Genomic DNA, 14,656 nt, shown 5'->3' with positions numbered 1-14,656 from the left:
CCTCTCAGCTCCTGTTTGAAAGAAATAAAAACTGGAAAAGGTAGCATTCTAATCTTCTGGCAGATACTACGTCATCGTGATTCAGGCAAAGATCCCATTTTCTTTTTTACCACCCACACATCCAAGACAAAATGGGATAACTGGATGCCAGCTCCTCACAGAGATCTTCTGGTTGCCAGAGGAGAACCAGGAGCATTTAATTTTGGAAAAGAGTGGAGGGAAGAATGGAAACTTCCATGTAAAATCTGTGCATAGGGAGATTCTATGATCGAACGTTCTGTTATTAGTCATTCCTTGGAGCCAGGGCAGCTTTTGTACTGCTGAAGATGAAGGCAACTTCCCTTTATGTTATTAGATGAAGTCATAGACTGAAATAACAACTGGAGTTTTATTTATTTATTTTTTTCCAAACTTCAAAATGAAAATGGGTTGTGAACTTTTACCAGCAAAGACAGTCAGGCTTTAAGGAACTTAGCAGAAGTTGCGCTGAATCTCTCTAATTTTGGGCTTAAGTAAGACTGGATTTATTCTGAAAGATATTCTGGCTTAGTGGTATGTTGGTGCAGAGGAAATTCTAAGAGCAATGTGAAGCAGGTAGCCAGAAGAGATTATTAAAAGGTGTGTTTTGACCTTTACATTTCATTAAATGAAATAATTCGGGTGGTCAGGCTGTGAACTACCCGAGCCACAGCAAGATGGTTCCAGAAGCAGAAATGAATGCTGCTTCTCATCAATGGAATCTAGTATTTCCTTCTGTTCTCATGAGTTCCATAATTTAGTAGTTGTGTATAAACCTTTGAGAGCTTGTGGTAGGGTTCCTTCCATAGGGAACTGCCTGCATACATGGTATCAATAAATATGGAAGAGAATTGCCCTTCTATTGGTACTGTGATCGTGGCAACAGCTGAAGTGGTCACCGAGTGGCCTTCTTGTGTTAACAATGAGCATGAGCCTATTTGCCTCATCTCATTTTCAGGCTGGTGAGTCTGGTTTCAGGAGTAGCATATATCTGTAAGGCCAGCCCTTACAGGAGCCCTTCTGGCACCTTGTGTAGTCCTTTGCCATGGTTTAGGTGACTTGAAACGTATCTTGCCTGTTGTGTACACAAACAATCCCCTCTCGAGTTAGAGGCAGCACACTCAAATGGCCTTCACAGTTTTCATCCTGAGTAACAATTTCCAGGAGCTGCAACATGTACAAATGGCTAAAAAGATTGAGAACTTAATGATCCAGAAGTGTTTTGAGTAGGGTCTACTTGGTCTCTAGTCTTGCTTTATTTTATGTATAATTTCAGTGTGTGATTGAGACAAAAAAAAAAGGGGGGGGGGGGGGGGGGGGGAGAACTCTTTGAAAGTCACACATTTTTAACTGCAAGTCCCCCAAAGCAATTTATATCTTAGCAAAATAGCATTTGAGTGACAAAAGCAACAATCAGCCTCGAAGGGGTCACTGTAGCCCTGTTGATTTAAGTGCCTTCAACAGAACTCCTAATTGCTCCCTTTTATTGGTATCGTTCCCATATCAGCCAGGTAGATAAATAGTAGATGCTGTCCTGCTTTCCTTAGTCTTTCTTTTCTCAATAACAGGCATTCTTCCCTATTTAAAGACTCTGTTCCTAAGGAAATAAATGTAATTACACTGCTGAGATGTTCAAAGAGCTCTCCAAGTTATCATTATTTTTCAGAAAATGCATTGCTTTTCTCATCCTTGTCATCCACTCTTGAAAGAAACATGGCTGTTGCCATGCCACTGTTGCCAAGTGGTTGTAATGATGCACAGAAATCTGCAAGTATTAACACTCTCAAAATCAATTAACAGTCCATCAGACCAAGACTGTTTGTATACTATGGCCAGCAAATTCCTGTGCCAGCTCTCAAGACATCTGGTTACTCTCCGTAGAGGGAGCTCTGCGGTCCTGTCCACGCTGGTGGTTTGTGCTAGAGGAATCCTGGCTTGGAAATAGCAAACAAGGAGAGAAGAGAGGGAGAGGAAAATACCCTTCACTTTCTCTGAAGAGCTGGGGTTTCATGCATGTTGAAGCAATTGAATTAATTTGGGTGTGGATTAGTTCTTTCTTTTTATGCTCTGAAATACTGCCACAGTTATGGGCCACAGTTGTTGCTATTTCCTTATTCTGGGAATGTCACCTGCTGTGATTTGAGTAAACATAAAAGCTGTGCAGGAGCCTCTTCATTGTAAGATCTACCTCTAATCAGGCCTGCAGATCAGGAAATCATTCTTCAGGTTTTTAAGCTAACATATTTCTTTATTCTTTCAAGAGATTAGGAAATGTGGAAGGAAACTTTCTAACCTTTCTGGCTTTCTTCAACAGTTTTCAAACCTGAGGAGCTGCGCCAGGCTCTCATGCCTACCCTTGAAGCCCTGTACCGGCAGGACCCAGAGTCTCTCCCTTTCCGACAGCCTGTGGATCCCCAGCTTTTAGGGATTCCGGTGAGTTGGCAATAAAAACACCCCCAAACCTTTCTGTGTTTTGTCTTTGCTCACGAACAGAAAAGACAAAATGTCTTTAACACGTTGTGAACAGTTGATGTGTTAGAAATCAATGAGCCTGTCTCTGTTTAAAGGACTACTTTGACATCGTGAAGAATCCTATGGATCTTTCCACTATCAAACGTAAACTGGATACTGGGCAGTACCAAGAGCCCTGGCAGTACGTGGATGATGTCTGGCTGATGTTTAACAACGCCTGGCTCTACAACCGCAAGACATCCAGGGTCTACAAGTTTTGCACTAAGCTGGCAGAGGTGTTTGAGCAGGAGATTGACCCAGTGATGCAATCCCTTGGCTACTGCTGTGGGCGCAAGGTACGAAAGCCAGGGATGGAGCTGTGCTCTTCCAAAGAGCTTCATGAGATCAACCACATGAGATCAGCCATTAGATTTGGAGATTCTTTATTTTTTATTGAAACACTGAATGAAAGTTTGCCTTTGTTAGAAGCATGCTAAGAGCTTAAAGAGTCAGAAACCTTTGTGCTGCTATTCTGTTACCTTTGTATTTTACTCCTTCAGAGAACACCTTTTTGTGGTCATTAACAACATTAAAATGCTTTGCTTGTTTTCCAAACATCTGAGGGATGGGTGTCAAGATGAAGGTGCCAGGCTCTATTTGGTGGTGCCCAGTGATAGTACAAGGAACAAGGAGTACAAGCTACAACACAGGAGGTTCCACCTCAACATGAGGTGCAGCAAGGGTGATGAAGCACTGGAGCAGGCTGTCCAGAGAGGTTGTGAAGTCTCCTTCTCTGGAGACATTCAAAACCCACCTGGATGCTTTCCTGTGTGACCTGCTCTACATGATCCTGCTTTGGCAGGTGCATTGGACTGGATGATATTTTAAGGACCCTTCCAACCCTTAATATTCTGTAATTCCATGTCCATTGCAGTAAAGTAGACGATTAGAGAGGTCAGCTATTTACCTTATTAATTGTAATTACGAGAGCTGTGCCAACGTATCTAGCTTGGAAAAGTGTGATAAACATAATCTGTGATCTGTCAGATTTGCCTGATAAACATTTGATGATTACAACATCAGGTTTTAAAGATTCTTCTCTCACTCTTTTTTTTCCAGTATGAGTTCTCTCCCCAGACCTTGTGCTGCTATGGCAAGCAGTTGTGTACTATTCCTCGTGATGCTGCCTACTACAGTTACCAGAATAGGTAAGTCCCCAGCTTTGGGTTTTATTCTTTATTCAGGAAGCAAGATCCTCTGCATTCTCTGTACATACAGAGGAGGAGGGTTATTAACTTCTCCTTTCCTTCCTAACTCAGGAAAACATTTGTTTTATCTCTTTGCATGCTGTCCTTTGCAGGTGACCCTTTAGTTTCCTGCTCTGCAGCTTGATACATGCAGTACTTGAGTGCTTGCCATTAGCCAGGCTGCACTGTGCACTGGTTAGAGGGGAGAGTTGTTGTCCATGTTTTCTACAAAGTGAGTCCAGGAGCATTGTAGAGAGAGTAGGGCACAACTGCAGCAGGGCACTTTAGAACTTATGTTGCCTCCTTCTGGAAAAATTGTTAAAACATGGAGGTTTGTGTCCAAATTAGTATCAGAATGTGCAAAGTGAAGGGTACAGCACCTCTGTGAGGAGGAAAGGCTGAGAGACCTGAGGCCATTTAGTCTGGAGCCTGAGAGGGAATATTCTGAGTGCTCAGCAAGAGCTGAAGGGTGGGGAGCAAGAGGATGGGGCCAGACTCTTGTACATGGTACCCCATTGACAGGGCAAGGGGCAGTGGGCATAAACTGGAACCCATCTGAGCAGGAGGAGAAACTTACTTGGTGTGAGGGTGCTGGAGCCCTGGAGCAGGCTGTCCAGAGAGATTGTGGAGTCTCCTTGCCTGGAGAGATTGCAAAGCCACCTGGACATTGTGATCCTGGGCAAGGTGCTTTAGCAGAGGGGCTGGGCTGGATGATCTCCAGAGGTCCCTTCCAACCCCCACCATGCTGGCATTCTGTGATTGCAAGGTTCCCTCTTCCTAGTTAGTACTTAAATTCTATTTAAATTAGCTTTGAATTAACACTGAGAACTACCCAGAGACTCCATGAGAAGCCATGAAAACAAGTTTTTGGTATTTTTTTAACTAATATGATTATTGGTGTATGACTATTAAACAATTGTTATTTTACAACATTCATTTTCCATGTAATGCTTACATCAGCATTGCTGTAACAACAAAGCAAACTTTGAACTTGGCTTTGGTTTTGGTTTCTTAGATGTTCCACTCCCCCAGAAAATAATAACAGAAAGCCTGCTAAACATAAATGGGCCAAGACACAAACTTCCTCTTCCCTGTTTAAAACAAAGTTATGAATTGCTTTCCAGTGGCTTGGAAGTCTTAAGTCTTGCCAACTCAGAACAGCAGGCTGTTGTCTAATTGAAGCTTCAGAACTAAGTCTGTCAGTCAGTCAGTACTTGCATTATTAGGTCTCTTGTAGGGCAATCCCCACATCACCGAAGATGTTGTAAGATGGTGTGAGGCTGTTGTGTACCACTGAGCTGAAACAGCACAGTGTGGACATGAAAATGTGTCATTGTAAGTTGTGTTTGGTCTTAGGTGGCCTTTGTGAGGCAGATTGTATTGACATAGAGGAATGTAAATTCACAGCTCTCAAAAAAGATTTTATACAGCTGCTGTGAACTCTAAAAAAAAAAAGTCAGTCTGAAGAAAAACAAAGCAATTAAAATGCATTTAGAGAGCTAGGACTGGAAAAATAACCCTTAAATACCAGCTCTGTGTAGTAGAATTGCAAATACTTTCCACATTGCATATCCAGGTAGTACTGCTGGAAAGCTGAAAAGAGCAGTACCTTCAAAAATAATTGATGGGGGATCATTTGTCTTTCAGTAACACCTTTCCCATTTAAGTTAGCATTAAATCGTTTTGAATACTCAGTAGAAGGCAGTTGGCTTGCTAGCAAGAAGTCGGGGATCGATGGGGCAGTGGGTTCCTCTGGGCTGGGTGCTGCACTGTCAGTTCCCTGCCTTTTACCAATATGCTAGTGCCTTTACATTGTGTTTAGGCTCAAAGTAGTAAGAGAAGCAGATGATTTGCCTGAGTGTCAGTAGCCCAGCAGCAGAGCAGAAGCAGGTTCATCCAGAAGTCATAGAACCACAGAATGGTAGGGATTGGAAGGGACCTCTGGAGATCACGTCCAACCCTCCTGCTAATGCAGGTATGCCTTGATCAGGTTGCACAGGAACATGTCCAGCTGTGAGAGAGGGTTGGGATTTGGGGTGGTTTGGGGTTGGAGGGATGAGATTTTCTATTTCAGGCCATGAAATTGAGCAATGAATGGGCTTTTAGGATTGAGGCTTAACAAAGTATTTTGGAAGGTCACTCGCTGTATTTTAAAGTGCATTTGGACTGACAGATCATGGAAAGCTGTGTTGCTCTAAAACAGCCCAATTACCTGTTTCCTGTGACAGTCATCTTTAGATCTTAGATTTTTCTTAAACAGATAACAAATCAGTGAAAAACAAATTCTGTTGTTCCAGATGAACTTTGAATTAGTCAAATGTTGTTGACTTCTTCCATTACAGAAGAAAGCTGAGTGTACCACAGAACTGAATTACAGCTAAGGCTGTTTAGGCACCGTTGAATAAATGAACTCTGGCACAACAGTTCAATGATTAAAAGTTAATTATTTGGTGTAGAACTGTTTGACTTCCATACCAAGGCAGAAGTTCAGGTTAAAGTGTCCAGAAAATATCCAGCTGGCAAAACTGATTGGTGTTTCAGACCAGTGCCAGCATCAGTTACTAATCCAGAGTTTCCTTTGAATGCAATTAATTCCAGTTGGAAACTCACCTCTTAATGCAGAGGTTGAACCTTTTTCTGGACTCGGGTACTGAACCATGATGTTACTGTTTGATAAGCAGGAGCCAGTTACCTGAACAGTCTGCATTTGAAATGCTTTGCATGTTTGATGTCTTGCAGTCAGTATCTTCTCTGAATATTTGCTGGCTGTTTAATAACTAAAGTATTGTGCATGTTCTCTGGGGTCTGTTGAATGTCTGTAGTGATGTGCAAAAGTCAGTGAATTACAAGCAAGTCTCCTCTTCTGAGGGTTTGCATTCATTATAAGTTACAGCTATTGTTTCACCTTGGTTATTTTATGGACAAACATTCATGATCTTTAGCTGATTCATTTTCACTCTCCTTCAATTTTTATTTCCTCATTTAACATCATGGATTAAGGCTTGCTCTTGTTAAACTTCAGTTCTGGAGCAGGTGCCGCAGCGTGTGCTCCCTTTTGGATCCCTGGATCACTGGAGCAGGTGCTAAACATGCTGCTGAGCTGAAGGGCTCATCTCTGTCAGACTGAGCTTCCACAGCACGAACAGAGAGGGAAACATCCATACTGGTGGAACCAGTTAGATTTCTGCAGGGCAACTTCAACCCAGTACGGAAGGCAGCCTTGCTGCTCAGTTTCAGGAGTGCTTTGGAAGCCTCTAAATTACTCTGAAAATGGATCAGAATTAACCTTTTCTGGGATTGTTTAAATGTAGCAAAGTGTTAACAGGAGCCTTGGGAGTGGAGTTTTCTAGCTACACACTCTTGTGTTTGTATTCTTCTGTGTTTCAGTCCTTCACAGGCTGACTCTTAAAATGAGCAAGCTTGTTAGTAAGAAAAATAATGAGTGGTGGTTTTGTAATTGAAGAAAAAATTAAAAGTTTGGAAGTTTAGAAAAAAGATCATTATCAATTTAAGGGTCTGGGGTGAGGGACAAATGAAGTCAGTGGAGGTGAAATGTGTGGTGTCAGTATCTACTCCTGAATTTCTCTTGTAGCATTGCTCTGTAGTAACCACAGTGTATCATTCCCAATCATTATGAAGGAATGAATGAAGGATTTTTTTTTCTTCTTTCTTGTTCTGTTCTTTCTCAGCTCCAAAAGCCTTAGTTTTCCTTGGGAGGGTGATGTGTTCCATATCCTAGTTGAGCTGGCCCAGGCGAAGTCACTTGCAGTGTCACCAGTGGTAGGCTGGCACAGGCTCATGTGGTTGCTACCAAAGCTGCAGCTGTATGTCAGCTGGGGCTGTATTAGCTGGGATAAAATGCACCTCTTCCCTCTTGCTGTCAGCCCACAGCAGAGTGGAACAGTGAGTGTGCTGCTGCCTTTAAGTGGCTCTTGGCTGACAGAGCAGCTCTTGAAGCCTGAGCCAGCTGGCAGAGCCTGCAGCAGTTTTCAGGCTCTTGTAAACGGTGCTGTGGTAACAGGGACCTGGCTGCAGCCCGGGGAGGACGTGGTCTGCTCCTCAGAACGTCTGTCCCCCATCCATCAGGCGCTGCTGAAGGACCTGCTCCTGCTTGCTTGTGCCGTGTTTAGAAAACGTAGCGGTGCCGCGCCGGCCAGTGTGTCACAGGAGGGCGTTCTGAGCCGTGGGGTTCAATAAGTGCCTAGAGATGGCTTTGGCTGTCTTCAGGAAAGCACAGCCTTGGAGATCTGTCACCTGGGTTGCAGCAGTTTAAGTGTACAAGTATGTGTTTGGAGGGGCAAGCTGCCACGCTGATTAAGCTCCATCCCCGAAGTTGTTGGTTCATTGTGACATTGAGTCTCGTTTGATGCCTTTTGCACTCCATCCTGACGGGTCTGGTGTTCGAGTACTAAAACCGCGTTTTACTGTGCTGCCGTTGCTGCTTATACTTTCTCACTCTTGATCCTCCATAAAGCTCCTTTATTTTGATGATCCTTTGTGGCCTTCCTGCATTTTACAGCTGTGGCCTCTCTTTGTTACCTTTGTTCATGTGTGAGTTCATATCCTTTCCAAACATTTAGCCTTTATTATTTGGTTCCAAACAAAAAACCACCACCAAAAACCTCCCCTCCCCCCCCCAAAAAAAAATAATCCATGGAACTTTGATTTTATTTTATTTATTGGTTTGGGTTTTGTTGTTTGGTTTGGTTTTGGTTTGTTGTTTTTTTTTTTTCAAATGCAGATTGTATTTTCACAGAGTTTTGTTCCAATTTACTCAGCTTGCTTTGTTAAACTGCAGCGTCGGTTTAGCTGAGTGTGACTTGGATTGGCTCTTGGTCCGGTGACCAGAAATTGTGCTTAAGCCTCACATTCGATTTGTAAAGCTGAATTCCCCCACCCCTTAATGTACCTGATAAATATATTGTATGTATGTACAATATTTTATGTTGTCCACATATATACATATATTGTACTTCTGTAGTTAAATGGCTGGAAACTCCTGACCCATGATTGCATTTCTGTTAAATGTTTGTCTAGAGTATGGATTTGGTTTCATTTCTATTCAATAATACTAGCTGAGCAATTGGTCACATTTAATCTTATAGCCAAATAACTTCAGGATTTAATATTTTTGTAGAGTGTTTTTGTTGGGTTGTTTGGTTGTTTTTTTTTTCAATGCCACCTGTTTCTATTTTTTACAATTTTTAGTAACAATCAGTGAACGCTTTCAGCATATTTCCTAATTACTTCAATCTATAATAAATATTCTTAAAGCTTCTTAACAGGCTTTTTCTTTTCATTTGCTCCAAAGAAACTCCCATCAGTCACAAGCCTGGAATGAAAAAAAGGCATTTTTTTTCCTAAGTAATGCAAATCAAATCCAAATTCTTAAATCTGAAGTCTATGCCAGTGTAGCACTTGGTAGCTACCTCATCACCCCCCCCCCCCCAAATTCTGAATTTGAGGCCCCAGGACTTGTTAGTACTGTGTAAAATGAGACCGAATGCTAATCTGTGCTTTGCCTTGGCTTTCTGCTCTGTGTTGTCTTGGTGTTTGCGTCTTACCTCTTACGTCTGTGCTGTTTGTTCCCTCCCCTGTTCTCTAATCCTGCCCTCCCTCCCCTCTGTGCCTCCTCCTCATTGTCCACACTGACCCATCAATCAACCAACAACGCCCCCCCTTTCGTCGTGGTGATCTGCCCTGCTCTGGTTGGTGGCTCCGTGCTTGGGTGGCTGTATGTTGTGCTGGACCAGTTCACCCAAATATGGCCTTCTTGCTGACAGGTATCACTTCTGTGAGAAGTGTTTCACTGAAATCCAGGGCGAGAATGTCACCCTGGGTGATGACCCTTCCCAGCCTCAAACGTAAGTCGCTTCCGTTCTTCTGCACAATGCCTTTTTCAGTGGGAGGGGTAAGGAGTTGTCCTCACTGCAGAGCAAAGCCCCGGGGCTGGTGGTGATTTTGGTGGGGAAATGCCACTTGCTTACTGCCAGGAGATTTTTACAGTAGCCTATGATTAACACTTGGGTCTGTTAGTCTGCCCAACAATGTCACTTGTGTCTACTCAAGAGCTGCACATGGCCTGATTGCAAGGGGTGGAGACACACTAGATAATGTGGTCAGGGGATGGAAGCTGTGTCAATAAATGTCACTAATCCATTACCTTCTCTAACGAAGACTTCAGCTAATGCTGGTGTCTCCGTTTCTGAAAGGCAGCTTTTCTTCATGAAGCCAGAGGCTCATCCTTAGCCTAACCAGAAAATCAGACACTCCAAGATTTGAGTACAAGCTGGTTTGGAAGGTGGCTGCTTTACTGACAGTAGCTTCCCTTATTCTTTCTGATGTTTAAATTTGTGTCTCTTATTTTGGTTTTAATTTACAGAGAAGTGCAATGGGGACAATATTGTCTGTAGCTTAACATGAAATTCTCTGAATTGCTCTCTCTGAAGAGAAAAGATTTTTTTCTTCTGACTTGAGTTTTGCTTGTTTGCTGCAATTCAGAAAAGCATGATACTATCTCAGCCTCTAACAGAAAGGTGCTACTGAGTTTCATATTAACTCTTTGTCTCTAGAACCATCTCTAAGGATCAGTTTGAGAAGAAGAAAAACGATACTCTAGATCCAGAGCCGTAAGTACCAGGCTGTTGTTTTTCTTACCGTAATCTCGCTGCTTTCACTTGTCCTTCAGCCAGCACTTGGAAAATCAGGCAGGAAATAAAGAAATCTTCCTTTTTCCCCCCATCTCTGCCCAAACAGGCTGCAGAATCTTCCCCTAGAGTTCGTAGCACAACATACGAACTTGCTGTCTGCCATTGATACCCAAGAGGAAAACGTGAGCCTGTTTTAACGGCGGTTTCTAGTTCTGTTCATTTGGGTGATCCCTCAGGTGTGCTCTGCAGGGCACACACCCTTCAGCCCTTCACACCAAGCCCCATGTACCTGGAAGGAGAGCTCTGTGTTTCCCTCTTCTGGTTTAAACTGGCTTCCAAAACACCTTCTTCTCCCCAAGTGAGAGCTCAGCCCACTGGAAGAGCATCTTTTTTTTCCCCCCATGTATTACCCTCAGAAGCTCAGTAAAAGCCAAGTTGAACACTTCTTTAGTAGTGTTATGCTGCCATTCCTGCTGCCCCTACCTAACTGAAACAAGACTTTATCTTCCTGCTCCTTTGTTCTCTGACAGTTTCAGAAGTAATACATTTTGATTCCCTTTCTCATCTTTGCAGATACTAAACAGAGCTTCTCCAACAGACCTTTAAAAGCAGTTTACGTTTGGCTCCATAAGAACCATTGTAGTCCTGATTTCTAACAGTTTTCCCATCCAAACTAGTTTTGACCCCTACAAAAGCCTCCAGCAGACCCATGCAGGCAAAGACAAGCTAATACATGTTTTCTTGGCAGAGTGATTCACAAATGACTGGTTTTTTACATTTGCACTAAGTTGAGCAACTATTTAGTGTGTGGTTCTTGCAACAATTGAACATTAAATCTGTGCAGGTACTGTGGAACAGAATTCTTTGAAGCTGGCAAGACTCAGAGCTCTGCTTAGAAAAGGGCAAAGATAATCCATTAAAAGTTGTGCTTGAAAGCCCATTTCTTATTTTTAACCTAGTAAATTGCACACTTTTTATATCTTATTTGCACATGAGGTTGGCAGATGTGCATCTGAAGCTATTATAATAAGTGTGGGGTTTTTTTAAGCTGAGAGAAATTGGGCCATTGAAGTGGATTCAGTTCTTAGCAGAGGGTTGGGAAGCCCTTTCTTGCTGGAAAATAATTTGTCTCACAACAAAAGTAATCAGTAGCTGTTTTTTTCTTCTCAGGTTTGTTGACTGCAAAGAGTGTGGTCGGAAGATGCACCAGATTTGTGTATTACATTATGATATTATTTGGCCTTCAGGGTAAGATGTTTGTTGCCTTCTTACCCCTTGTACAGCAAGACTGATGCAGTTTATGTAATTAAGGCTTTCTGCCTCTAATATGCAGGCACTGCCTTTTAAGAAGAGTACAAAAGGACAGAGCCTTTCTAAATAAAACACTTCTTTGGGTGTTTGGGGTCTCATTTCAGTATATTCAGATGAAAATGTGCATGAAGCCAGCTTGTTCATATGTGCAGATTTCTGTGGTTTCTTTTTAACTGCTAGACAATGGGAGCTGGCTGGAGGTAAGCTTGTGTACTGCAGAACACAAATGCAGGTATAACTGCTTGGCAGAATTAAACCAGCTCATAAAGGCTTTTAAGCCCTTTGGAAACGGAAAGATACAAGCTGTACTGTACTGCACTCTGATATTTCAATGATGGGTTCAAACAGTGGGGTTGAGGTAGCCAATAATGGGTTTATGCTAAGTTTTTGGCTCTTTTGTTGTTGTTGCTGTCCTCAATAGGTTTGTCTGTGATAACTGTCTGAAGAAAACTGGTCGAACGCGGAAAGAGAACAAATTCAGCGCTAAAAGTGAGTTTGCTCTTTCTGCCTTCATCTTCAGCTTCCATCCTCTCCCTGCCACCCCTAATGGCTTTTTGATTGAGGTTTTCTCTCGTTGTGACAGGACAGCACAAGAACATTTGCAGAATGGGGAGTAGTACAGCCCAGGGCCTTTGTAGGTGTCAGAGTTTTAATCAGTGTTTTAAAGACCTGCTCTTGATGTTCTTGTGGTCAGTCTTAATGCTGCTGGAGGTGTCTGGCATCTCTCCCCTTTATTTCTAAGATTCAGAAAAGAAAAACAAGGGGCTGGGGAGGAGCAGAGCAGGAGGCTCATGAAGCTGTGTGCACTTTACTGGCTATATTTAGGCATGTTTCCATGTAGCATTGAAGCTGTAGTAAATTACTGTCACCCCTGTGCCCTTCAAATAACATGTAGTAACAAGTTGTACTGCATTTCAGGTGTACTGGGGTAGTGCCAAGTACTCATGTATTTGAAGAGCTTTTCTTGCCTCTAGAGTGGCCTGTGGTGTAGAGCTGTCTGCTGGAATCAGTAACCAACTGCACAACATGTCTAGGATTACTTGGAAGTAACCATTGTCATGAGCTTGTTGAAACCTGCACCAAAGAGAGTGCCAAAAGCTGCCAGGTCAAGCTGGCTCAGTCTCCTTAGCAAACCTTTCGCAGGTGTTCTTTGCATGTAACATCAGAGAACAGCTGGATTACTTTTACTCATCCACGTTTTAGAGAGGGGGAAGAGTGGGGGCTAGGTTTGCAAATGCAGTGTCAGTGGCATCAGGTTGAGTGTGGAAACCCAAGAGGGTGATTCAGACACTTGAACAACTACAACTTGTAGGCACGCTCAGTTCCTCCTTCATTCTTCTCTGGTCCTTGGAAGCTGTGGGCATTCCCTTTGTCACGCTGCGACTTCGCAAGCCTGAGTTTTCCAAACTCTGTTAAAGGAGTGGTTTTGCTTTAAGTGTAGCTTCTTGGTAGCTTCGTGTGTGGTTGATTGCATAATAAGAGATTTGAAGGGGGATAATTTGGAGATGATAATGCTGTATGAGACACATTAGGTTCCAGTAATCAAAACGGTCTCTGGAGTAACCTGACGCAGGCAGGGTGGTATCGTTAAAAAGATGAAAATTAGCCTCATTAAAGACAGATTAAGATTGTAAGAGAGCATTAATAAAATGATGACATAAAAGTGCCATTTTAGATAACCATTTTAAACAGATGTCTTTTCTGTTCTCTGCTGTGAAGTCAGCACATATTGATGTAAATGAGCTTCAAGAAGTGCTCCATTTCCTTGGTACCTGAGTTGCTCTGTGACGTTACTTAGAGCAAGCAGACATTTGATTCAGGGTAACCATCCTGTTCTTTAGGGAGCTGGACAGGGAAATAATGCTGCTTTTTTTTGACTTTCATTCATACCCTTTTCCTTCTCCTTTCCCTGCTGTCTGACTCTCTTGTTTTCTTTTTCCCATGTCGTTTGAGTCCTGCCCCAGTTGTAAGCCACTGATGGGCTCAGCTCTTGAGATCAGTTTCCTCTAGCAGAACTGTGGGGATTGAAGAATATGCCACACAGTACTGTAGTGGAAAGTCAAGAACAGGAAAGGAAAGCCTGCTCTTGTCAAAATCTTGGTCTTACAACTGACCTGAAAAACAAAGATGAGCAATGAAGATTTAGAACATTAACATGTTTCATGCTTGTTTGAGGACTGTGTTCAGTTTTGGGGCCCTCACTCCAAGACATTGAGATCCTGGAACAGGTCCAGAAAAGAGCAGTGAAGCTGGTGGAGGGTCTCAACAGGTCTGGGGAGGAGCAAATGAGAGAACTGGGGTTGTTTGGTCTGGAGAAAGGGAGTCTGAGGGGAGACCTCGCTCTACAACTCTCAGAAAGGAGGTTGGAGCCAGGTGGGGGTCAGTTTCTTTTCCCTAGTAACAAGTTACAGGATGAGAGGAAATGGCCTCATGTTGCACCAGTGGAGGTTTAGGCTGGATATTAGAAGAAACTTCTCCACTAAAGGAGTTCTCAGCCACTGGACCAGGCTCCACAGGGAGGTGGTTGAATCCCCATCCCTGGAAGTGTTTCAGAGAGGCAGAGATGTGGTGTTGAGGGACATGGGTTAGCCTTGGTAGAGAGTGGTTGGACTCGATGACCTTAAAGGTCTTTTCCAACTGAAACGAATCTGTGACTCTTTGTTCCCTCTCCCCCTTCCATCCCCACAAAAGCCTTTTACTAAACTGCCATCAACATTTTTGTGCTTTCTCAAGCACAGTGGCACAAATGCTAACAACTAAGGTAGCACATCCCTCAGCTGCCAGTTTCTGCTCAGCTGTTACCATAACATAACTCATCCAGTAACAAATCACAGAATGGTTTAGGTTGGAAGGGACCTTGGAGATCATCTAGTGACAACCCACCTGGCATGGACAGGGACACCTCCCACCAGATCAAAGCCCCATCCAGCCTGGCTTTGAACGCTTCCCCAGCCTCCCTGGGCAACCTGTTCCAGTGTC

The 14,656-nt window shown here is 43.1% G+C and overlaps 1 protein-coding gene across 5 annotated transcripts in view; it reads left to right on the top strand.

Annotated features, from left to right (window-relative positions):
* Window positions 1-14,656, top strand: part of CREBBP (CREB binding protein) — a 103,395-nt gene that overhangs the window by 73,336 nt on the left and 15,403 nt on the right. For 4 of the 5 annotated variants that reach the window (XM_068146958.1, XM_068146956.1, XM_068146959.1 and 1 more), the window contains 7 exons: window positions 2,333-2,451; window positions 2,586-2,825; window positions 3,589-3,677; window positions 9,470-9,580; window positions 10,289-10,345; window positions 11,537-11,614; window positions 12,099-12,166. In XM_068146958.1, coding sequence (XP_068003059.1) covers window positions 2,333-2,451; window positions 2,586-2,825; window positions 3,589-3,677; window positions 9,470-9,580; window positions 10,289-10,345; window positions 11,537-11,614; window positions 12,099-12,166 — 762 coding nt within the window. The remainder of the gene's footprint in view (window positions 1-2,332; window positions 2,452-2,585; window positions 2,826-3,588; window positions 3,678-9,469; window positions 9,581-10,288; window positions 10,346-11,536; window positions 11,615-12,098; window positions 12,167-14,656) is intronic. The other variant, XM_068146957.1, reaches the window with a different exon arrangement.

This window comes from Melanerpes formicivorus, unplaced genomic scaffold (assembly GCF_026170545.1).
Source record: "Melanerpes formicivorus ecotype bairdi unplaced genomic scaffold, bMelFor1.0.p_v2 SCAF_14, whole genome shotgun sequence".
NCBI lineage: Eukaryota > Metazoa > Chordata > Aves > Piciformes > Picidae > Melanerpes > Melanerpes formicivorus.
Note: the sequence above shows the minus strand (reverse complement) of the source record. Positions and strands in the feature narration are given on the sequence as shown.